A 24,084-nucleotide genomic window follows, 5' to 3' on the forward strand; every position below is an offset into this window, starting at 1 on the left:
AGTTAATTAATCCCATCAAACATAGTGCATGTTAGTTATAAGGCTTACCAGGCGTTCATATGAGATCTATTACTCTGTGCTGTGTCCATGGTGTGCGGCGTCTTCCGCATACTACTGAGGCTGCGCGAGTATTCAAACGGGATTCTCATGTATCACAACGTCAGCTGAATCGTCACATGATCAGTGACGCTACCTTCAGTCAACTGACTGGTGACGTGTGTAGGCGTCTGATCGCTGTCATGGTGACCCCAGGTCCTACTTAGAAGATGTAGAACTTTTCTTTTAATTCCATTTCTAATGCGTATAACCAGTTAGAAAGACGCCGATCACCACGGACATCACACAGGAAAAGTGACATCATTTTAAGTTCTATATAGGTCTGTTTAACAGCGACACAGGACCCAATCCCAGCAGGATGTATGAGAAAGCTCATTTATATCTATACTATGGTTCAATACCAAATCTGGCATATGTAAAGCGGAAATGTATAGCGCCACATATAGATGCAACCATGTAAAGGGGGGGGGGAAAGGGGGAGAAAAAAGAGAAGAAATCTTCCAAAAACGGGGCTGTTCGTGGGACCGCCATGGGGTCTAATATGGCCCCGACATATGCCAACATCTATATGACATATGTGGAGGAGTCGTTTATATACCCATCCACCCTGTTCCAATGTGTGTCCGGGTGGATGAGGTATATAGACGACATCTTCCTCATATGGTCAGGGACGGACATGGAGTTAGGGAAGTTTCATGACTACATCAATAGTGTCCATACGCAACTGAAATTCACTAGAGTGGACTCGCCACACTCTATACAATTTCTAGACACATTAGTCTATGTGACTGAGAGGGGTCTCCAAACAGACATCTTTGTCAAGTCAACGGACCGAAACAACATGTTGCGTTATGATAGTGCCCATCCAAAAAATATGTTGAGTTCTCTCCCATACAGCCAACTCCTTAGAGTAAGACGTATCATCTCAGATGATAAAAAAGTGGATGTAGGATTGCAGGCAATGAGCTCCAAGTTCATAGCCAGAAAATATCCCAAAAAGTTGGTCCAGGGGCATCTAGACAAGGTCAGGCAACAAACACGGACCCATCTGTTGACCACGACTAAAATGAAAACCGAAAATAAGAGATTGCCTTTTGTGTCCACACATTCGGTTCTGAGCAAACAAATAGCTGGTTCGCTCAGACGAAATTGGCAAATTCTGACACGCTCTTTTCCAGACATTGTGGAGTTTCAAACACCACCACTTATGTCATATAGGAGGTCCAGAAATCTGGGTGATCAATTGGTACATTCTTTTCTGCAGAGGCCTGATAAATCGCGCATCTCCAGAAAGGGATGTTACCCCTGCCTCAACTGTTGTAATTGCAACAATGTACTGAAGGGACAGACCTTTTTCCATCCTCATACTGGAAAGAAGTATGACATAAGGGGTTTCTACACATGTTCCTCTGAATTTGTGATCTATACATTGCAGTGCCCGTGTGGTCTCATCTATGTGGGTGAGACCACACAGGCCTGCAAATTGAGGATTAACCAGCATAGGTACTCCATCCGGAAATTGTTTACTAAGATGGAGAATGCGTCTGGAAATTTGGAAAGTGAACTTCCGGTCCCGGAACATTTTTACAGGCATAAACACAGCGTTGCACAATTGAGGTTCAGGATCATTGATGGCGTCCCCACGCCACGGAGGGGTGGTGATCGGGAACGACTATTAAAACGTCTGGAACTCAGATGGATCTTTGAACTGGACACCATTGAGCCTAAGGGACTCAATCGGGAGTTCAAGGTGGGTTCCCTCTTCTGAGTCGACATATGGGATGTGAAAAGTTTTTTTTATATGTATTAAGTAATAGTACCCGATATTATATCGAGATCATCTGCAAATTTTATCTTTTTTATCTCATTCTTCTTTTTTTGTTTATCACTAATAGATAAGGCATCCAGGCGTGGCATGATCGAGAGATGGACTAAGGTGTTCTGGAAACAGTGACCTGGGAGCCGCCTAGCGGGTTTAATATACCATCACATGAATTGTGTACAAGGTTTGATTCCAATGACTGGATATACATGGCGGATGTATACCACATGCAGGATGGGTGGTTTGATAAGTCCTAAAATATTTGACTTGGGAGCTGAGTGATGCAGGCGGGCAATCTTTAGGTTCGGTGGCATAGGGTGTCACTTATTTGTAATACCATAAAAAGAAATTTCTATACAGGAGACAATGGGGATAAGCGCAGTAGGGGTCTTCCTCCTGACGGTGGGACCCAGATTGAGCAAGGGAACGCATCTGTGGTCTCTCTTTTGACAGAGGGGGGCGATGGTTGTGGCCCTAGTATCCCTCGTCTAATGGTATTCTTTAATATGTTTGGGGTATATCATACTAATATACCCCGTGGTATTAGCCTATGAGAGGTATGAGTTTGAGTACTCCGCACCGTGCTAAGCACGGGACTTCACCCTATTTGCCATGCTTGCCACTTCTGAACACATTTACTTATAGATGAGTGTCAGGAAGACCGCATCTTTTGAACAGTCCCGTTTTTGGAAGATTTCTTCTCTTTTTTCTCTCCCTTTTCCCCCCCCTTTACATGGTTGCATCTATGTGTGGCGCTATACATTTCCGCTTTACATATGCCAGATTTGGTATTGAACCATAGTATAGATATAAATGAGCTTTCTCATACATCCTGCTGGGATTGGGTCCTGTGTCGCTGTTAAACAGACCTATATAGAACTTAAAATGATGTCACTTTTCCTGTGTGATGTCCGTGGTGATCGGCGTCTTTCTAACTGGTATATGCATTAGAAATGGAATTAAAAGAAAAGTTCTACATCTTCTAAGTAGGACCTGGGGTCACCATGACAGCGATCAGACGCCTACACACGTCACCAGTCAGGTGACTGAAGGTAGCGTCACTGATCATGTGACGATTCAGCTGACGTTGTGATACATGAGAATCCCGTTTGAATACTCGCGCAGCCTCAGTAGTATGCGGAAGACGCCGCACACCATGGACACAGCACAGAGTAATAGATCTCATATGAACGCCTGGTAAGCCTTATAACTAACATGCACTATGTTTGATGGGATTAATTAACTTGGTGATTGTTTCTGTCTGAGAGGGGGCGGAATTACTGTTGTAGCACACCCACTGTGTAATTGGTATGAATTAGTACCCTTATATAATATGAGTCACTTGTAAACATGTATGTAGCTTGATAAAGACTGTTGTTGAAACGTTGCTGCTGAACCTTTGGTGAATTAAAGAACACTGAACAAGCTTTTGGAGTGCTGTGACTTTCTTCATCTTCACTGCTTCTTCAGGAGACACACTTCAGGTTCAACCATTACCCCAACCTGGAATTCTCACACTATCCTGTGTGGTTCCATTGCGGGGGGAATTCGTCGGCATCCGGGGGTGTGAGCATTGGTTTTAAGAGAAAAGTCCCCTTTAAATACTCTGAGCATATTCAAGATCCTGAAGGGAGATTTCTCTTGGTGAAGGGGACTATAGGCCCCCAGACATATACTTTTGTGAACCTGTATGCCCCCAACACCAAACAGGCCTCCTCGTTTTCTAGCATTTACCAGACTATTGAATCTTTCAAAGACGGTATTGTTGTACTGGGAGGCGATTTTAACATCCTCCCATAAATCAGCTCACTCAGTGAGCTCACTAAGACGGGTAAGAGATGTCCTCTGGAGCCTGCATCTGGTAGACTCCTGGCGTACTCTGCATCCTAGTGATGTAGACTACACCTTTCTTTCACACGTCCATAATACATACCACCGCATTGACTATCTATTTGTTTCCAAGGAACACCTCCAGCACTGTCCAACAGCCAGGATCGGTTCTATCCACATATCCGATCACACGCCTGTTTTCCTCTCAGTTACATCCCCTGTACGCAATACCTCATGCTTTAACTGGCGTCTTAATGAGTCTATTATAGGAGATCCCAACATTATCACTAAAATTTCCTCTCTATTAGATGAGTACTTTAAGTTGAATACTCACCCTTCTCTCTCTTCTCAAACCCTTTGGGACGCTCATAAACCCTTTATAAGAGGACACTTTATTAGCATTGGATCACACATTAAAAAACTTTGGGAAAAAAATATAGAAACCCTGCTCACCAAAATTAAAAAACTTGAGACCCTACACAAACGTTCTTTAGCTGATTCTCATCGTTGGGACCTTTCTAGTCTTAGAGCGGAACTGAAAGCTTTATTGGAAGCTAAATCCGCTAAATATTACCTGAACTCGCAGCATAAATTCTTTGCTCACGAAGACAAGACTACTAAGTTCCTGATGAATAGAATTAAGGAAGAGATAACAACTACATACACCAGCTAGCCTCCCCCAATGGAGAGATCCTTTTTTCTACAAATCAAATAGCCAAACAATTTACAGTTTTCTATGAGGAGCTATACAACATTCCTCCCCCCCCCCCCCTCCTCTGAATCCCATCAGTCTTTAATTTCCTCCTTCCTGAGGCAAATACTCTCCCCACGCTTACTGAACCTCAGAAAATCTCTTTGGCAACACCCTTCTCTATTGAGGAGCTATCTGTCGCTCTCTCCCAATTGCCTTTAGGTAAAAGCCCTGGCCCCGATGGCCTTCCGTCATCATATTATAAAACCTTTAAGAACCAACTACTTCCACATCTTCTTAATGTTTGCAATTCTGCAATACAGGGTAATTCTCTATCTAGGGATATGACAACAGCACACATAGCACTGATCCCCAAAGAAGGGAAAGATCCCAAATTATGCGCTAATTATAGACCCATTTCCCTTTTAAATATTGACCTTAAACTCTTAGCTAAAAGGCTGGCCAACCGTCTTGCAAACTTCCTTCCCCTACTGATACATGGGGACCAGGTAGGCTTCGTCCGCAATAGAGAGGGCAAAGATAACACGACGAGGGTTATCAATGCATTATGCCATGCCAAACACACTTCCTCTCCTCTCCTTTTACTTAGCACCGACGCTGAAAAAGCGTTCGATAGAATTAATTGGACATATTTGAGGCAAGTTCTGTTGGGCTTTGGCTTACCTGGTCCCTTTGTTCAAGCGATCTTTGCTATGTATGCGCAAGCCACTGCCTTAGTAATGGTTAATGGAAACCTCTCATTGCCCTTCCACATACACAACGGTACCCGCCAGGGCTGCCCCTTATACCCTCTCCTCTTCGTGTTGGCGATGGAACCCCTTCTGACTACATTTGGAAACGACCATAATATTAAGGGTCTTTATCTGGGAGGAAGAGAACATAAAATCGGGGCGTTCGCCGATGATGTGATGATTATGACGACAAATCCCAAAACCTCTCTAATTTGCATACAAAACCACTTACAACAATATAGCTCCATCTCAAACTTTAAGATCAATGCTAGTAAATCACTGATTCTTTCCTTAGGACTGCCTGCTCAAACTAAATCCTCATTGATGGAAAATTCCCCTTTTAACTGGTCCTCCCCCACCATCACTTACCTAGGAGTTAGAATTGGCCCACATATCCCAGATCTTTTCTCCCTAAACTACATTCCCCTTAAAAACTATTTAAAGCCATAGATAACTTACAGGCTAGGGCTCCCATGCTATCTTGGTTTGGGCGTAAAAATCTTCTTACCTCATTAATCTTGCCGCGCCTAACAAACCTCCAACAGGTCCTCACAATCCCTATACCTAAATCCTACTACACATCCTTGAAGCAAAAATTTTGATCTTTCATCTGGAATGGTAAAAAAGCTTGACTCTCGTACAAACTTTTAGCCCATCCACGTCAGCTAGGAGGCATTGGTCTCCCCGACCCAGAACTGTATGGGAAAGCAATACTATTGGCTAGAGCGGTAGACTGGCTCCGCAACTCTACCTATAAACCATGAGTAAACTTAGAACAAAATATACTAGGCTTACCTTTTCAGACCGTTCTGCTAGGTCATCATACACCCCCACACATACCACTGCCTAACTACCCGATTTTAAAAGCAACACTGGACGCCTGGAGATGGCTGAACTCCTCCCACTGCTCAGTTCCCTTCCCCTCCCCTATTCTGACAGTTGCAGATGTTTTAGGCACATCCTCTCCAATCCTATTACAATCCTCCTCCAAACGGATCAAATCGTCCTCTTTACCTATCAGCAGTCTCTTGGATTTTCCTGGGAAGCTGTTGGAGACAGATGCCGTACATGCTCTACTCAACCCTCGCCCATGTGACCTTACCTTATTCCCACACTTTAAATCATTCCTAACAAGGAATAATGCTGGAACTTCTTCGTCCAATAGGCTGGCTCGAAGCTCTCATTATTGATCCCAAACCCCCGAGAAAGCTAATCTCACAAATACATAGCAAACTGCGGGCTCCACCTCTCATCTCCAAAACGCCTTTCATACACAACTGGGAAAGAGAAACTGGGATAACCATACCTATAAATGTATTGCCAGATTTATTCACCCTCCCCCATAAGGCTTCTCGTTGCGTACGCATACAGGAAAATGGATACAAAATCCTGACCCAAAGGTATATTACTCCAGCTAGATCCGCCCATTTTGCTGAATCCTCCTCAGACAAGTGCTGGAGGTGCTCAGAGGAAAAACTGGAACCTTCCTCCCTATTTGGTGGAATTGTCCAGCAATTAACAAATGGTGGTCGGACATTTTTCATTTAAGTAATCAAATTTGTCAAGAATCTGTAAAGATGTCCCCATATGGAGCATTGCTGTCCCACTATACGGAGGCAAACCATCCCCCTCCCAACTATCTCTTTAAACAACTTTTGAGTGCGGCACGCCTACTTGTCCCCAAACATTGGCTTCAGACCTCATTACCAACCATTGAACAATGGAAGCTTAAGGTGGATCAGCTCTATCGTTTTGAGGAGCTATCCTCTTGGGAATCCCGTACAAACCCTGCTTTTTTGAAGCGCTGGTCACTTTGGTCCAATTTTAGATTTTCCAGTCGCACTTAGTCACATCTCTACTCCAAGAGCATCTATGCCTTTTTTGTTGATGGCCGCTCTTGTTGTTGTCGCCTACATCCTCTTGTGATATTCCTGGGGCACTATTATCATAGTCCATACAGTACTCCTGCCTTATAAGCTTATATAAGCCCGTACACATGTGTATTCCTTTGAACCTGATTGGAAAGCACTTCCTGAATATAACTCGTAATGAGCATAGTCAGCTTTATCTCATGATGTATTCAACCGGCTCATGTCGGTTACTGATGTGTTTGCCTCCTCTATATATACAGGATTCTTATGCTATCAGAAATTATGTACCTTATTCCATGTTACATTATACCCTGTAACCTACTGTCATGCTTTTTTGGCTATGAAAATAAAATAAATAATTTTTAAAATAAATAAATAAAAAAAAGCTCTCCTACAGCAGTGAAGAAAAATGGCTGGGTTGTTATGGAAACCTGGAGTAAAACTGTGTATGTGGAGGCTAACGGCCTGCGAGCTTCCATAGGCTGATAAGGGTCATGTGACCAAGCTTCTATTGGCTAATGCATTTTTTGGGAATATCTCAGGAACGGTACATTCTAGAGAGATGAGACCTGGTCTAAAATCTTCCCAGACACCAATGTACCTGTGTGTTAAATATTGTGATTGTAAATGCGACGGTGCAGGATTCCTTTAGCGGACTTACACACACACACATACACTCAGCTTTATATATTAGAAAATACCTCTTTCTGACAATAAATTGGTGGAATCTATATGCACTTCTATTACTAAAACTTGGAAGAGCACTGGAGGTGCCAGAAAAATAGCTTTTGCAAACTACACCCTTCAAGGAATTTATCTATAGATTTGGTCAGACATTTGAAAGGTAAGCATCGCTGCTTCCCGCTACGTTGTATGCAATATTAAAGGGAATCTGTCACCATGAACATGCAAATTAATCTGCAGGCAGCCTATTATAGAACAGGAGGGGCTGAGCAGAGAGTGATTCAATAAAACTTGTATTTTATTTATTTATATCTCTGCTCATTCTGGGCTTTGAAGTGCAGGAGGCGGTCCTATCAGTGACTGACAGCTATCTCTGTATACACAGTCATAGAGAGAAGTCTGTCAATCACTGATAGGACCGCCTCTTTGACCTCAACACCCAGAATTAGCCTGGATATAAATGAATAAATTAGCTGTTTTACTGAATATTTTCCCATAAAACTATATATCAATCTGCTCAGCTCCTCCTGCTCTTTAACATGCTGCCTTCAGTTCAGATACCATGTTTAACCTGATGGGTTCCCTTGAAATGGAGCCACAAGAAAGTACAACTTGTCCCACAAAAAATCAAAGCCTGCATGCCAACGGAAAAATAAAATATAAAGTTATGGCTCTGGGAAGACAATAATTGCCTGGTCTGGAAGACAAGCGCATAAACTCCGGTTCTCCACTGCCATTCTCAGTAACTGATGTGATCATCATGTGCGCCCTGTATATATGTCATGTATACTCTATAGTTCATTACACTACATTTTCTGTAACTATAGTTGCACAATCTGCAACATTTTAAATTTTCTTTTCAAATAAAACACTAAACCCGGTGTCAATAAATGTGTCTCTGAAACAAGCAGCTGAGTAACAATCATTCATCCCCAGGAGCGTAACTGTCATAGCGGCAGATCATGAGACTGCTGTGGGGCCCATGGCAGGAGGGGGCCCAGCCTTAGTTGGGATTATCTCCTCTTCTACTGGGAGTGAAAACTTGGTCAGGACTCTACCCTCTAAAGGAACAACTTTTATCAAATTAGGCAGTGGAAAAATGGCCCAAGTATCATTGAAAGGGGTTTAGGCAGAAACCCTTCTGTTCTGTGTGGGGGGCCTGGTTTGATCCTTGATACGGGCCCTTACTTCTCTATGTATACCAATGTTCATCCCGATCCAGAAATGATCATTGCTGCCTAGAAATGCAGCTGCCAAGCCAGCAGTGACCCATGCAGTGGTGTCATGCTGTTCTTTACCTGATTTGCCTGGGTGAACTGAGTGATACCGGGGAGGAACTGCTCTGCGTCCTTCAAGAGGAATTCCAATCATGGCTCTCTCATCACCAACGTAAAATCGGAAACATGGCCACCGAAAACCGGAAGAACATTGTGCCGGTACCTCGCCCTGCATGGCGCACTTCTTTAATCTGGTTATAGCAGTTCCTGAAGTCTTCCACCCAACTTCAAGACATCCTGAAAATGGCTAGGAAACTGTGCATGCACTTCAGCAACTCTTACACTGCAAAGCACACCCTCCTTGAGCTGCAAAGGCAGAATAGTGTTCCCCAACATGGCCTGATATGCGACGCTTCCACCTGTTGGAACTCCACCCTCCACATGTTGGACCCACTATTGGAGCAGAGAAAGGCAGTGCATGATTTCTTGATGATGCAGGCAGACCGGAGCAAAGATGAAGACAGAAGAGAAGCCTGGCTGCGCGAACAAATGGATTAGGGTGAATTAAATTATTATTATTTTTTTTTAACCTCTCCAGCCCTATTGTACTAAGCATTCTGTATTAAGAATGCTTCTATTTTCCCTTATAGTCATGTTATAAGGGAAAATAATAATGATCGGGTCTCCATCCCGATCGTCTCCTAGCAACCGTGCATGAAAATCGCACCGCATCCGCACTTGCTTGCGATTATCACGCAGATAAATTCACTTCTATGGGGCCTGCGTTGCATGAAAAACGCACAAAGAGGAGTATGCTGCGATTTTCACACAACGCACAAGTGATGCGTGAAAATCACTGCTCATCTGCACAGCCCCATAGAAATGAATGGGTCCGGATTCAGTGCGGGTGCAATGCGTTCACCTCACGCATTGCACCCGCGCGGAAATCTTGCCCGTGCGAAAGAGGCCTAAGAGTGATGCCTATCATCTGCGTGTCTCCCTATGCTTGTTTTTGCAATGCACAGTGTTCTACACTACTATACAGGCTCTCAGCAGCCAGGAAATAGCAGTTTTTTTTTAACGAGATTCATCACAAATAAATTCGGACTGAATCAAATCTTTTTGGAAAATTTTCCAAACCGTTCGGAATCTAATTTTTGAAAAGTTTGCTCATCTCTTCTGATTATGAACTTTCTTTTGGTATCACACTTATTCTTCCCCGTATTCAAGTTTTTATGACACAGAAATTCCTCGCTATTTTTGTGCTCGCTGTAGCCCCTGTGGCACAGGCGCACCTTGAATGCTTCACATTTCTGGAGGAAAGTCTCCTGGGTTGTTACAGTTCCTCCTTGCTCTAATCACCTCCCTAACTGATATCGACTTGATCAGGAACGTAACTATAGGGTGTGCAGAGTTAGCAGTCGCTACTGGGCCCAGGAGCCTGAAGGGGGCCAAAGACCCTTGTGCCGCATAAGAAGATACTGGTATTATAGAAAGTGCATGCTGGTCAAGATACACCTCTGGCTGGAGGGAAGGGGTCATGAAGGGGGGGTATTTTTGCCTCATGCAGGAAGGCTATGTGCTCCCCTGCCCCTGGCCACAAAGAAAAGTGAACTCTTGCACCAAGGCCAATGAGCCTTTAGCTACGCCCTTGGCCTTGATAGTATGCACGGGATGATGACTGGTGGCATGCAGAATTGTATTCCCTGCTGTCTCCATTTGGTAAGTTTCTGTATGATTTGGATGTTGGGGTATACCAGGAATGTAATGGAGACCAGATGAAGTGATAGGTGAATTTAAGGATTATTGAGGTAGTGTAGAAAAACCGGTATGGCAGCTACATCTCTCTCCCAAATAATTAGGAGGTCATCGATGTACCTGCCATACCAGTTAATCGACTCCACATTCCTCCCAGTATGACATTGTTAGGTTCGCAAGGGAGGGTGAGAATCGTGCTCCCCTTGAGACACCACTTGTCTGCCAGTAATATTTGTCATTGAACGTGAAATAACTATGTAATAATAAAAATTCTGTAGCCGCTGACATGTAAGCAATTAATTCCGTGGAGTAATTATTGTATGTACGCAAGTGGTGTCTCTGCGGACTTAGTTATCAGTAATATCATATTCAGATTGAATGTTGACAGGGGCAACGTAACCGCACTGTGTGCGCAAGCTAGTCTTTTCATTTTCGCTATGTATTATACTGCCGGTCCGGAATCCGTGTTTTACATGTTGCCACAAGTAAAATAGACCAGCAGTACTAACACACTCTGTAATGATTAGGGACATGTAGTTTGTCCGAAACGCCTTTACAGTCGGGGCGCCGTGATTATTGGTATGTGCCTGCTGTACTCAAGAATAAAGGATCATCACAGCTTTAGAGAGCGGTGCTGACTTTTACTTTGTCAAACGCTGTGTAGTCTGATGCGGCCCGTAGCCATTTTTGCGGTTTGCAAATTGCGGATCCACAAATCGCGGAAACTAGCCACGCGCATTCAGCATTTTGCGGATCGCTACGTCCTGCCCTCTGTTAGACCTGCCTGTTCTTGTCTGCAAAATGGACAAGAATAGGACATGATCTATATTTTTTATTTAAAAAAATTTGCGGGGCCACCGAACGGACATACGGATGCGTACAGCGCACGGAGTGCTGTCCGCATTCGATCTTCAAAAAATTCGGACCGCGGTCGCGTGCATGAGGCAGCAATTCACACTGCAGTTCTCAGTGTGTGTGTGTGTATCGTAACGCCAGAGGTAACAAATTAGATCATTTGCATATTACATTAGTCAGCGTTGTTTACAGCGGATAACAGCAAATGATCCTTTTGCCTTTCTTACAGCCGCAGCGTAAGGGCTCATTCACACGACCGTATCAATGGAACAGGTGTGGACCCGGTGCAGACCCATTCATCTCAGTGGGGCCATAAATGATGCGGACTTCACACCGTGTGTTGTGCGCATCCATTGTTCCGTTCCCCGGCCCCGCAAAAAATATGGAGCATGTCCTATTCTTGTCCACAAGAATAGGCATTTCTATAATGGGCCGCCTGTTCTGTTCTGCAAATTACATGGACGGTATCTTTGTTTTGCGGTTCTACAATTTGCAGACCACAAAACACGGCGCCGTAACGGTGATCCTGGTTACTGATTAAAGAATTACTGAAGTTTATTGCTTAAAGAGCATTGATAAATATCCCTTGCTCTAGCGTGTTTTCTATTTGGCTCACATAGCAGAGCCGAGTTTGTCATTTGCATGTGGTAGCCATCTGAATTAACCTAGTACAGTATATCGAACCTACAGTCCTGTTTCATAGTACAGATAGTGTATCACGTGTGCCACATGACAAGCTCAGCTCGGCTGCCTCGGTTTCTGCTGTTGTGGTGTATTATGCAGCGATCCCTGTTAATATCTAACAGAAATCCCCTGAAATAAACCTGCAGGGTTATCTCAGATTCCCCTGCCACATAATATATAATATTTCAACGCAATATAATCATCTTCATCAGAAGTATATCAACAGCATATTCAGAGGGTCAACAAAGTGGACGAGCACCAGGGTTTCGAAAGAGACCCCTATTTTGGATCCCCCCCCCCCATTAACATACTGTGCATGTTCTCCATTATCTGTATGGACACAATAGGATCAGATGGATAAGACAGGATCTTTCTCATGTATGTTTCTCCCAAAACACTGACTGTCTTGTAGACCCCAGAGACGTTTGGCTATGGGCTGGATAAGCGGACACACCCTGATAATGTTAGGGTGCGGCCATGGTAGATGACAAATTCATCTCTGCTACATCTCCTGAATATATAGTCAACACATAAAGGACATAATAACATAAGGTTGTGCAAGGTCTCTGACTACTCCAATTCACTGAGCTTCTGTCCTCCAGATATACCACATACTGACAGCAGATCCATAACATTAGCTGGACCGATATTGAAATATATATACTTCCCCTATGTAACCCCCATTATCACCACTACCACCACTATCATCCTATAGACACTTGCAGTGCAGTGTGCTCTTACCTTGTGAACACCTTCAGAGGTAACGTCGTATGACTGGAGTGCTGCTGGCTTGTCTCTTGTGTCAGTCCAGATCAGAGACTCCATCCAATAGGGACTTCATTCTAAAGCTTCCAGATTTTGCCCTGCAGCCAGCGAGTGCGTCATGGGAAGAGAGGGTTAATAGGCACCTGTGCTCTGTCACTGTTTATCACCTCCATCTCAGAGAGGGGAGAGAGATAGGGGGATGTGAGTCACTGAATTGTGTGTTTGCTTTTCCCTATGATTTCCTTGGACAGGCTGACGTGCTCAGTTTTTTGTGCCTGAGGTTGACAAAAGAAAAGGAAGTCTCCATATGGACAGACGTAAGGAGCCTGGAATATGTCATACATCAGAGGACAACGTAGCAAGACAAGAAAGTTTTAATAGTTCATAAAATTGGGGGACAGGAGGTTCCAACACTTGTCCTTCCTCTATCACCCGTTTCACTGAAAGGGGTGGCAAGAGTCCCACAGTAGTCTCTCCCCTCCTTGACATACCATCAAGGAGAAAAGGACAACTGGAATCCCAGACTAGTCTACCCCAACCTTTGCTATGCCTATAGAAACAAGAAATTTTGGGCAGGTTCATACTGCCAAAAGGAAAAAGCCAACTTGAGCCAGGGTCTCCCTTTCTGTGTACCCAATTCCACACAGTGGGTGCGCATGTCCCTTGGTTCTGGGCACCATTGCAGTTTAACAACCAAACCCTCACCCCTTATCTGATCCCATACTAGTCTACCTGTACCTTTGCTGTGTCTAAAGAGGTAAAAAAAAATAATAATAGGTGGGTCTATACTGTCACCAATTCCAGACACACTTGGTGCATACAGTTGCAAGAAAAAGTATGTGAACCCTTTTAAATGATATGAATTTCTGCACAAATTGGTCATAAAATGTGATCTGATCTTCATCTAAGTCACAACAATAGACAACCTCAGTCTGCTTAACCACTTCAGCCCCGCTAGGTGAAACCCCCTTCATGACCAGGCCACTTTTTACACTTCTGCACTACACTCCTTTCACCGTTTATCGCTCGGTCATGCAACTTACCACCCAAATGAATTTTACCTCCTTTTCTTCTCACTAATAGAGCTTTCATTTGGTGGTATTTTATTGCTGCTGACATTTTTACTTTTTTTTGTTATTAATCAAAATGTAACGATTTTTTTGCAAAAAAATGACATTTTTCACTTTCAGCTGTAAAATTTTGCAAAAAAAACGACATCCATATATACATTTTTCGCCAAATTTATTGTTCTACATGTCTGATAAAAAAAAAATGTTTGGGCAAAAAAAAAAATGGTTTGGGTAAAAGTTATAGCGTTTACAAACTATGGTACAAAAATGTGAATTTCCGCTTTTTGAAGCAGCTCTGACTTTCTGAGCACCTGTCATGATTCCTGAGGTTCTACAATGCCCAGACAGTAGAAAACCCCCACAAATGACCCCATTTCGGAAAGTAGACACCCTAAGGTATTCGCTGATGGGCATAGTGAGTTCATAGAATTTTTTATTTTTTGTCACAAGTTAGCGGAAAATGATGATGATTTTATTTTTTTTATTTTTTCTTACAAAGTCTCATATTCCACTAACTTGCGACAAAAAATAAAAAATTCTAAAAACTTGCCATGCCCCTCACGGAATACCTTGGGGTGTCTTCTTTCCAAAATGGGGTCACTTGTGGCGTAGTTATACTGCCCTGGCAATTTAGGGGCCCATATGTGTGAGAAGTACCTTGCAATCAAAATCTGTAAAAAATGACCGGTGAAATCCGAAAGGTGCACTTTGGAATATGTGCCCCTTTGCCCACCTAGGCTGCAAAAAAGTGTCACACATCTGGTATCGCCGTACTCAGGAGAAGTTGGGGAATGTGTTTTGGGGTGTCATTTTACATATACCCATGCTGGGTGAGAGAAATATCTTGGCAAAAGACAACTTTTCCCATTTTTTTATACAAAGTTGGCATTTGACCAAGATATTTTTCTCACCCAGCATGGGTATATGTAAAATGACACCCCAAAACACATTCCCCAACTTCTCCTGAGTACGGCGATACCAGATGTGTCACACTTTTTTGCAGCCTAGATGCGCAAAGGGGCCCAAATTCCTTTTAGGAGGGCATTTTTAGACATTTGGATCCCAGACTTCTTCTCACACTTTCGGGCCCCTAAAAAGCCAGGGCAGTATAAATACCCCACATGTGACCCCACTTTGGAAAGAAGACACCCCAAGGTATTCAATGAGGGGCATGGCGAGTTCCTAGAATTTTTATTTTTTTTGCATAAGTTAGCGGATATTGATTTTTTTTTGTTTTTTTCTCACAAAGTCTCACTTTCCGCTAACTTAGGACAAAAATTTCAATCTTTCATGGACTCAATATGCCCCTCACGGAATACCTTGGGGTGTCTTCTTTCCGAAATGTGGTCACATGTGGGGTATTTATACTGCCCTGGCTTTTTAGGGGCCCTAAAGCGTGAGAAGAAGTCTGGAATATAAATGTCTAAAAATGTTTACGCATTTGGATTCCGTGAGGGGTATGGTGCGTCCATGTGAGATTTTTATTTTTTGACACAAGTTAGTGGAATATGAGACTTAGTAAGAAAAAACAAAAACAAAAACAAACAAAAAATTTCCGCTAACTTGTGCCAAAAAAAATGTCTGAATGGAGCCTTACCAGGGGGGGGGGGGGGGGGTGATCAATGACAGGGGGGTGATCAATGACAGGGGGGTGATCACCCATATAGACTCCCTGATCACCCCCCTGTCATTGATCACCCCCCATGTAAGGCTCCATTCAGACATCCGCATGATTTTTTACGGATCCATGGATACATGTATCGGATCCACAGAACGCATGCGGACGTCTGAATGGAGCCTTACAGGGGGGTTATCAATGACAGGGGGTGATCAGGGTGATCACCCCCCTGTCACTGATCACCCCCCCTGTAAGGCTCCATTCAGACATCCGCATGATTTTTTACGGATCCATGGATACATGGATCGGATCCACAAAACGCATGCGGACGTCTGAATGGAGCCTTACAGGGGGGTTATCAATGACAGGGGGTGATCAGGGTAATCAGGGTGATCACCCCCCTGTCACTGATCACCCCCCCTGTAAGGCTCCATTCAGACATCCGCATGATTTTTTACGGATCCATGGATACATGTATCGGATCCACAGAACGCATGCGGACGTCTGAATGGAGCCTTACAGGGGGGTTATCAATGACAGGGGGTGATCAGGGTAATCAGGGTGATCACCCCCCTGTCACTGATCACCCCCCCTGTAAGGCTCCATTCAGACATCCGCATGATTTTTTACGGATCCATGGATACATGGATCGGATCCACAAAACGCATGCGGACGTCTGAATGGAGCCTTACAGGGGGGTTATCAATGACAGGGGGTGATCAGGGTAATCAGGGTGATCACCCCCCTGTCACTGATCACCCCCCCTGTAAGGCTCCATTCAGACATCCGCATGATTTTTTACGGATCCATGGATACATGTATCGGATCCACAGAACGCATGCGGACGTCTGAATGGAGCCTTACAGGGGGGTTATCAATGACAGGGGGTGATCAGGGTAATCAGGGTGATCACCCCCCTGTCACTGATCACCCCCCCTGTAAGGCTCCATTCAGACATCCGCATGATTTTTTACGGATCCATGGATACATGGATCGGATCCACAAAACGCATGCGGACGTCTGAATGGAGCCTTACAGGGGGGTTATCAATGACAGGGGGTGATCAGGGTAATCAGGGTGATCACCCCCTGTCACTGATCACCCCCCTGTAAGGCTCCATTCAGACATCCGCATGATTTTTTACGGATCCATGGATACACGTATCGGATCCACAGAACGCATGCGGACGTCTGAATGGAGCCTTACAGGGGGGTTATCAATGACAGGGGGTGATCAGGGTAATCAGGGTGATCACCCCCCTGTCACTGATCACCCCCCCTGTAAGGCTCCATTCAGACATCCGCATGATTTTTTACGGATCCATGGATACATGTATCGGATCCACAGAACGCATGCGGACGTCTGAATGGAGCCTTACAGGGGGGTTATCAATGACAGGGGGTGATCAGGGTAATCAGGGTGATCACCCCCCTGTCACTGATCACCCCCCCTGTAAGGCTCCATTCAGACATCCGCATGATTTTTTACGGATCCATGGATACATGTATCGGATCCACAGAACGCATGCGGACGTCTGAATGGAGCCTTACAGGGGGGTTATCAATGACAGGGGGTGATCAGGGTAATCAGGGTGATCACCCCCCTGTCACTGATCACCCCCCCTGTAAGGCTCCATTCAGACATCCGCATGATTTTTTACGGATCCATGGATACATGGATCGGATCCACAAAACGCATGCGGACGTCTGAATGGAGCCTTACAGGGGGGTTATCAATGACAGGTGGGTGATCAGGGAGTGTATATGGGTGATCACCCGCCTGTCATTGATCACCCCCTGTAAGGCTCCATTCAGACGTCCGCATGTGTTTTGCGGATCCGATCCATGTATCCATGGATCCGTAAAAATCATGCGGACGTCTGAATGGAGCCTTACAGGGGAGTGATCAATGACAGGGGGGTGATCAATGACAGGGGGTGATCAGGGAGTGTATATGGGTGATCACCCGCCTGTCATTGATCACCCCCCTGTAAGGCTCCATTCAGACGTCCGTATGCTTTTTGCGGATCCGATCCATGTATCCGTGGATCCGTAAAAATCATACGGACGTCTGAACGGAGCCTGACAGGGGGGTGATCAATGACAGGGCGGTGATCAATGACAGGGGGGTGATCAGGGAGTTTATATGGGGTGATCATGGGTGATCAGGGGTTTATAAGGGGTTAATAAGTGACGGGGGGGGGGGTGTAGTGTAGTGTAGTGTAGTGTGGTGTTTGGTGCGACTGTACTGACCTACCTGAGTCCTCTGGTGGTCGATCCTAACAAAAGGGACCACCAGAGGACCAGGTAGGAGGTATATTAGACGCTGTTATGAAAACAGCGTCTAATATACCTGTTAGGGGTTAAAAAATTCGGATCTCCAGCCTGCCAGCGAACGATCGCCGCTGGCATGCTGGAGATCCACTCGCTTACCTTCCGATCCTGTGAGCGCGCGCGCCTGTGTGCGCGCGTTCACAGGAAATCTCGCGTCTCGCGAGATGACGCATATATGCGTGACTGTGCGCCAGCCTGCCACCTCCGGAACGCACATGTGCGTTAGGCGGTCCGGAGGTGGTTAAACTAATAACACACAAAGAATTAAATGTTACCATGTTTTTATTGAACACACCATGTAAACATTCACAGTGCAGGTGGAAAAAGTATGTGAACCCCTAGACTAATGACATCTCCAAGAGCTAATTGGAGTGAGGTGTCAGCCAACTGGAGTCCAATCAATGAGATGAGATTGGAGGTGTTGGTTACAGCTGCCCTGCCCTATAAAAAACACACACCAGTTCTGGGTTTGCTTTTCACAAGTAGCATTGCCTGATGTGAATGATGCCTTGCACAAAAGAGCTCTCAGAAGACCTACAATTAAGAATTGTTGACTTGCATAAAGCTGGAAAGGGTTATAAAAGTATCTCCAAAAGCCTTGCTGTTTATTAGTCCACGGTAAGACAAATTGTCTATAAATGGAGAAAGTTCTGCTCTGCTGCTACTCTCCCTAGGAGTGGCCGTCCTGTAAAGATGACTGCAAGAGCACAGCGCAGACTGCTCAATGAGGTGAAGAAGAATCCTAGAGTGTCAGCTAAAGACTTACAAAAGTCTCTGGCATATGCTAACATCCCTGTTAGTGAATCTACGATACGTAAAACACTAAACAAGAATGGATTTCATGGGGGATACCACAGAGGAAGCCACTGCTGTCCAAAAAAACATTACTGCACGTTTACAGTTTGCACAAGAGCACCTGGATGTTGCACAGCAGTACTGGCAAAATATTCTGTGGACAGGTGAAACCAAAGTTGGGTTGTTTGAAGAAACACTCAACACTATGTGTGGAGAAAAAGAGGCACAGCACACCAACATCAAAACCTCATCCCAAGTATGGTGGTGGGGGCATCATGGTTTGGGGCTGCTTTGCTGCATCAGGGCCTGGACGGATTGCTATCATCGAAGGAAAAATGAATTTCCAAGTTTATCAAGACATTTTGCAAAAGAACTTAAGGCCATCTGTCCACCAGCTGAAGCTCAACAGAAGATGGATGTTTCAACAGGACAACGACCCAAAGCATAGAAGTAAATCAACCACAGAATGGCTTAAACAGAAGAAAATACGCCTTCTGGAGTGGCCCAGTCAGAGTCCTTACCTCAACCCGATTGAGATGCTTGGCATGACCTCAAGAAAGCGATTTACACCAGACATCCCAAGAATATTGCTGAACTGAAACAGTTCTGTAAAGAGGAATGGTCAAGAATTACTCCTGACCGCTGTGCACGTCTGATCTGCAACTACAGGAAACGTTTGGTTGAAGTTATTGCTGCCAAAGGAGGGTCAACCAGTTATTAAAGGGAACCTGTATTTTGTGTATAGAGCTGAGGACATGGGTTGCTAAATGGCCACTAGCACATCCGCAATACCAAGTCCCGATAGCTCTGTGTGCTTTTATTGTGTAAAAAAAACTATTTGATACATATGCAAATTACCCTGAGATGAGTCCTGTACGTGAGATGAGTCAGGGACAGGACTCATCTCAGGTTAATTTGCATATGTATCAAATCTGTATTTTTACACAATAAAAGCACACAGAGCTATGGGGACTGGGTATTGCGGATGTGCTAGCAGCCATCTAGCAGCCCATGTCCTCAGCTCTATACACAAAATCCCGGTGACAGGTTCCCTTTAAATCCAAGGGTTCACATACTTTTTCCATCTACACTGTGACTGTTTACATGGTGTGTTCAATAAAAACATGGTAACATTTAATTCTTTGTGTGTTATTAGTTTAAGCAGACTGTGATTGTCTATTGTTGTGACTTAGATGAAGATCAGATCACATTTTATGACCAATTTGTGCAGAAATCCATATAATTCCAAAGGGTTCACATACATTTTCTTGCAACTGTATGTCCCTTGGTGCTGTGCACTATTGGTCTTCACCTGTTTTGCACACATTGGATAACAGACCCATTTCACCCACTGGATTACAGACTAGAATCCCATTCTAACCCTATTTTATAATGTCTATGTAGGCAAGAAACCAGGGGAAGGTTGACAGTGCCAATGGGAAAAAAGGCTAACTTGAGCCAAGTTCTCTGTTTACATGTGTCCAATTCCAGACACAGTGGGTGCATATGTCCATTGGTGCTGGATATTAGTGGCCTTCGCCCATTTTGCACTGGCTGGATCACAGACTAGAATGCCCCCCTCCCTATTTTGCAATGTCTATGGAAGCAACAAACCCTGGGAAAGTTGACAGTGCCAATGGGAAAAGGCTGTTTCTATACACCCGATTCCAGACACAGTAGGTGCACAAGTCCCTTGGTGAAGGATACTATTGGCCTTCACTTGTTTTGCTCCCACTAGATCACAGACTGGCCTCCCCCGAGTTTGTAATGTCTATGGAGGCAAGAAACATTGGACATGTTCATAGTGCCAGAGGGAAAAGGCTCAACCCCGTTTAAGTGTGCATATAGAAATAACTCTGTGACTGATAGCTGTTGATGGGGTGGTCTCAGGTTAAGAAAAAGCAGAGATATAAATCTAGAAATAACAAGTTATACAGAATCTTTTCCCACAAAAATATAAAGAGCTCCTCCTGCTCTATAACAATGGTGACGTGACCTCAAGTGGCACCTCACTTCAGAAGCATTATTAGCAGCAAGAGGGATGTGGCTTAGCAGAATCGAAGGGCATGGCCTCGAATGTCGAATGTTGGGTGAAGCAAATGGCCACCCTAATACCCATGCACTGCCAGATGTAAACATGCAGGAGGCAGCGCAGAGGACCGAGGCGGTGGGGAGCAGGTAAGTATGAATCTTCTATTTGTGGAGGCAGGCAGTATAAAAAATGTCTTAATTCCAGGAGAACCCCTTTAAGCCTATGGTCAGTCTGTTAGTACAAGACTTCTTATTAGGAGATGAATCAGGAGATGACACTAGGAAGAATTGTTTGTATTCCAGGCTTGCGACAGCAAAAGATATGGCAGGCGAATATTTTGGACGTCTTTATGAGTTTATTTTACTGACTGCAGATGTTACGAGGACTCAGGGTTATAATAACTCCAGCAAACACTATTAAATAAAACAGGAAATTGGAGTCCACTGTAATCTCTAATAGCGGGTGAATTACTTGGAAAACAGACTCCGTGCTGATAAGAGGCCTCCGTCACCGAGTGAGAACCTGCGTACTGCGTCCAGCCTTGTATACAGGCGTCACAATGACAGCTCCAAGGAACCAGAGGGGTTGGGCTCCATCATCTCCCATGATGCTTTATAACTGAAGACCCTCGGAGATAAGGACTGAAACAAAAAAAAAAAATCTAATATGTCTCCTTCTTGCACAATAATCTAAAAGGGTCCTTTACCTGATCCTTAGGGACAACTTAAAAGGGAAGGATCGCCTGAAACGTCTAGACATGATTACTGATTTGTAATATTAGAACGGTATTTATTAAGACATAGGGGGAGATTTATCAAAACTGGTGTAAAGTAGAACTGGTTTAGTTGCCCATAACAACCAATCAGATTCCACCTTTCATTTTACAAAGGAGCTCTGAAAAATGAAAGGTGGAATCTGATTGGTTGCTATGGGTAACTAAGCCAGTGTTCCTTTACATCAGTTTTGATGAATGTCCCCCAATGTCAGACCTATATATTGCAGGCCACGCCACAGAACATAGACAATTGCTAGAGCCACATCTAAGGTGTTTCAGATGAATGACTTACCCACATCTAAGGTGTTTCAGATGAATGACTTACCCACATCTAAGGTGTTTCAGATGAATGACTTACCCACATCTAAGGTGTTTTCAGATGAATTTTTACTGTCTGTATGTTATATTCTATAGACTCACAGCCTACGAGAATAGCTACCAACTATTCCGAATTTGCCGGGACTGTCCCTGGTTTTCAGAGACAGTCCCAGCAAATTCACACTGTCTTGGGCCAAAAATGGGCGGGGCTCGCACCAACTCCTCCCATAAATGGATGTTTGTGTGCAGGCCCAGGGCGTTCCTGGACGCGGGCCTAATATGACAAGCAAGCAAGTGCGGATGCAATGCTTTTCTCACGGGTGGTTGCTAAGAGATGTTGTTTGTATACAACTGAACGCGATCGCAGACAAAACTGAATTACTTTGTTTGCGAAATCACGCATTTTTCACTGAACGCATTCGCAACACATCTGGACCTAATCCGCACATGCTCGTCTGCTAGGGGCCTAAGGGTCCATTCACATGTCCACAACTGTTTTGTGGTCCGCAAAACACAGACACCGGCCATGTGCGTTCCGCATTTTGCGGAGCACACATGGCCGGCACCATGATAGAAATACCTATTCTTGTCCATGTGTAACATCCCAGAGTTTTGTTACTAAACTCTTTTACCCCACTACAACCTGTTAAGTGTATCTGCATTGTCATCCTGTGTAATTTAACATCACATTCTCACATATGTGCATTTTCTAAGCCTGTTACATGTATTTGCTGTAATTTCCATGTACACCAGCAGGTGGCAGCAATGTGTCAGCAGGACTTTAGTTCAATTTAGTATCTAGACTGTAATAGTTTATTCCAGTTTAGCTCCCCTCTCTTTGAGCAGAGTGGGCTCGCCCATGACCTGCCTTATGGGAAGGAAAGGAAAATAGAGTGAGTGTGCCAGCCACCCTGGCTAGGGGAAGGCTGTGCTGGTAGGAGCTCCCAGTTCTAGGGATCCCAGACCAGGATCTCGTCTCGGCAGAGACCAAAGATCTTCATTCCCAGTCTGAGCCCTTCAGCCTCAACTGGTGACAAGCAAGCAGCCACCTCCAGAACTCCAGGAAGAACCATTCCCTGTGAGCTAACTGTGAGTACCATCCAGAGACCAGGAGAAGCTAAATTCCTCCTCAGCTAGTCAGTCCCATACACAGCAGAAGATAGACAGAGCAGAAGAGATATTGATTCCTGCCATACATTGCCAATACCTGCTGGGACCCAAGGCTATAGCTGTAACTTATGTGGATTAATGCTGCCTCCAGTAAAGACAAGTTTCAAGTCTGGATCTCATTCATTACTACCAAGTTCCTCAATTACTCCTACTAGCAGCACACTAATTTATTGCAAGTGAGCCAGGATCCAGGAGTCCAGTCGTACCAAGGTAGGAGACACCGTTGACACTATACCTACTACCACACAGAGACATTACACCACTCTGGCATTCCTCACCTGGTGCGTGAGTTGCAACACCTTAAAGGGCCCTGATACTGTACCCTGCGCACGCTGCAACTGGCATCACAAACAAAAAACATAGACTATTCTACCCATATCCGGACCCACTGCATATTTTGGCGTCCGCCTAACCGTACCACGGTCCTGATCTTTGCACATGGCTGAGGACAAAAATAGGACATGCTCTATTTTTTTGCAGGGACGCAGAATGGAAGTGCGGATGCGGACAGCACACAAATTTTGTGGCCCCATTGAAATGAATAGGTCCGAACCTGTTCCGCAAAATTGCGGAACGGATACGGACCCATTATGGGGACATGTGAATGGAGCCTAAGGCAGAGTGGCCTGGGTATACCTGATTTACAGCGAAAACGATTATCACTAAAGAGGAAGATCTAATATATTTCTGACATCTGGGAATGGTTTCACTGACTGTCGCTTTAAACGTCCATTTTCAATTAATTTCACAAAACAGACCAGTATGACAAACCAGGGCAAAATCGGTTCCTGCACAGTGGAGAGATTATAGATAACAGATCTCATTTATTGTAAAAAAGAGGACCATATTTTTCGCTTTATAAGATGAACCTGATAATAAGACGCACCCCAGGTTTTAGAGGAGGAAAATAAGAAAAATATACTGTATCAGACCTCAGATCAGATCCCCATATCAGTTCCTCACATCAAACCTCCATATTAGTTCCTC

The 24,084-nt window shown here is 44.4% G+C and overlaps 1 protein-coding gene across 2 annotated transcripts in view; it reads right to left on the reverse strand.

Moving 5' to 3' along the window:
* Window positions 1–24,084, reverse strand: part of LOC122929256 (chromaffin granule amine transporter-like) — a 138,965-nt gene that overhangs the window by 75,192 nt on the left and 39,689 nt on the right. The window contains exon 1 of one of the 2 annotated variants that reach the window (XM_044282769.1): window positions 12,963–13,829. The exons of the other annotated variant lie outside the window; for it this stretch is intronic. Within the exon in view, the coding sequence (XP_044138704.1) occupies window positions 12,963–13,046 (84 nt within the window). The 5' untranslated portion in view covers window positions 13,047–13,829. Of the gene's footprint in view, window positions 1–12,962; window positions 13,830–24,084 lie in introns of those variants that run through there. 2 annotated transcript variants of the gene reach the window in all.

This window comes from Bufo gargarizans, chromosome 2 (genome assembly GCF_014858855.1).
Source record: "Bufo gargarizans isolate SCDJY-AF-19 chromosome 2, ASM1485885v1, whole genome shotgun sequence".
NCBI classification, from domain to species: Eukaryota; Metazoa; Chordata; class Amphibia; order Anura; family Bufonidae; genus Bufo; species Bufo gargarizans.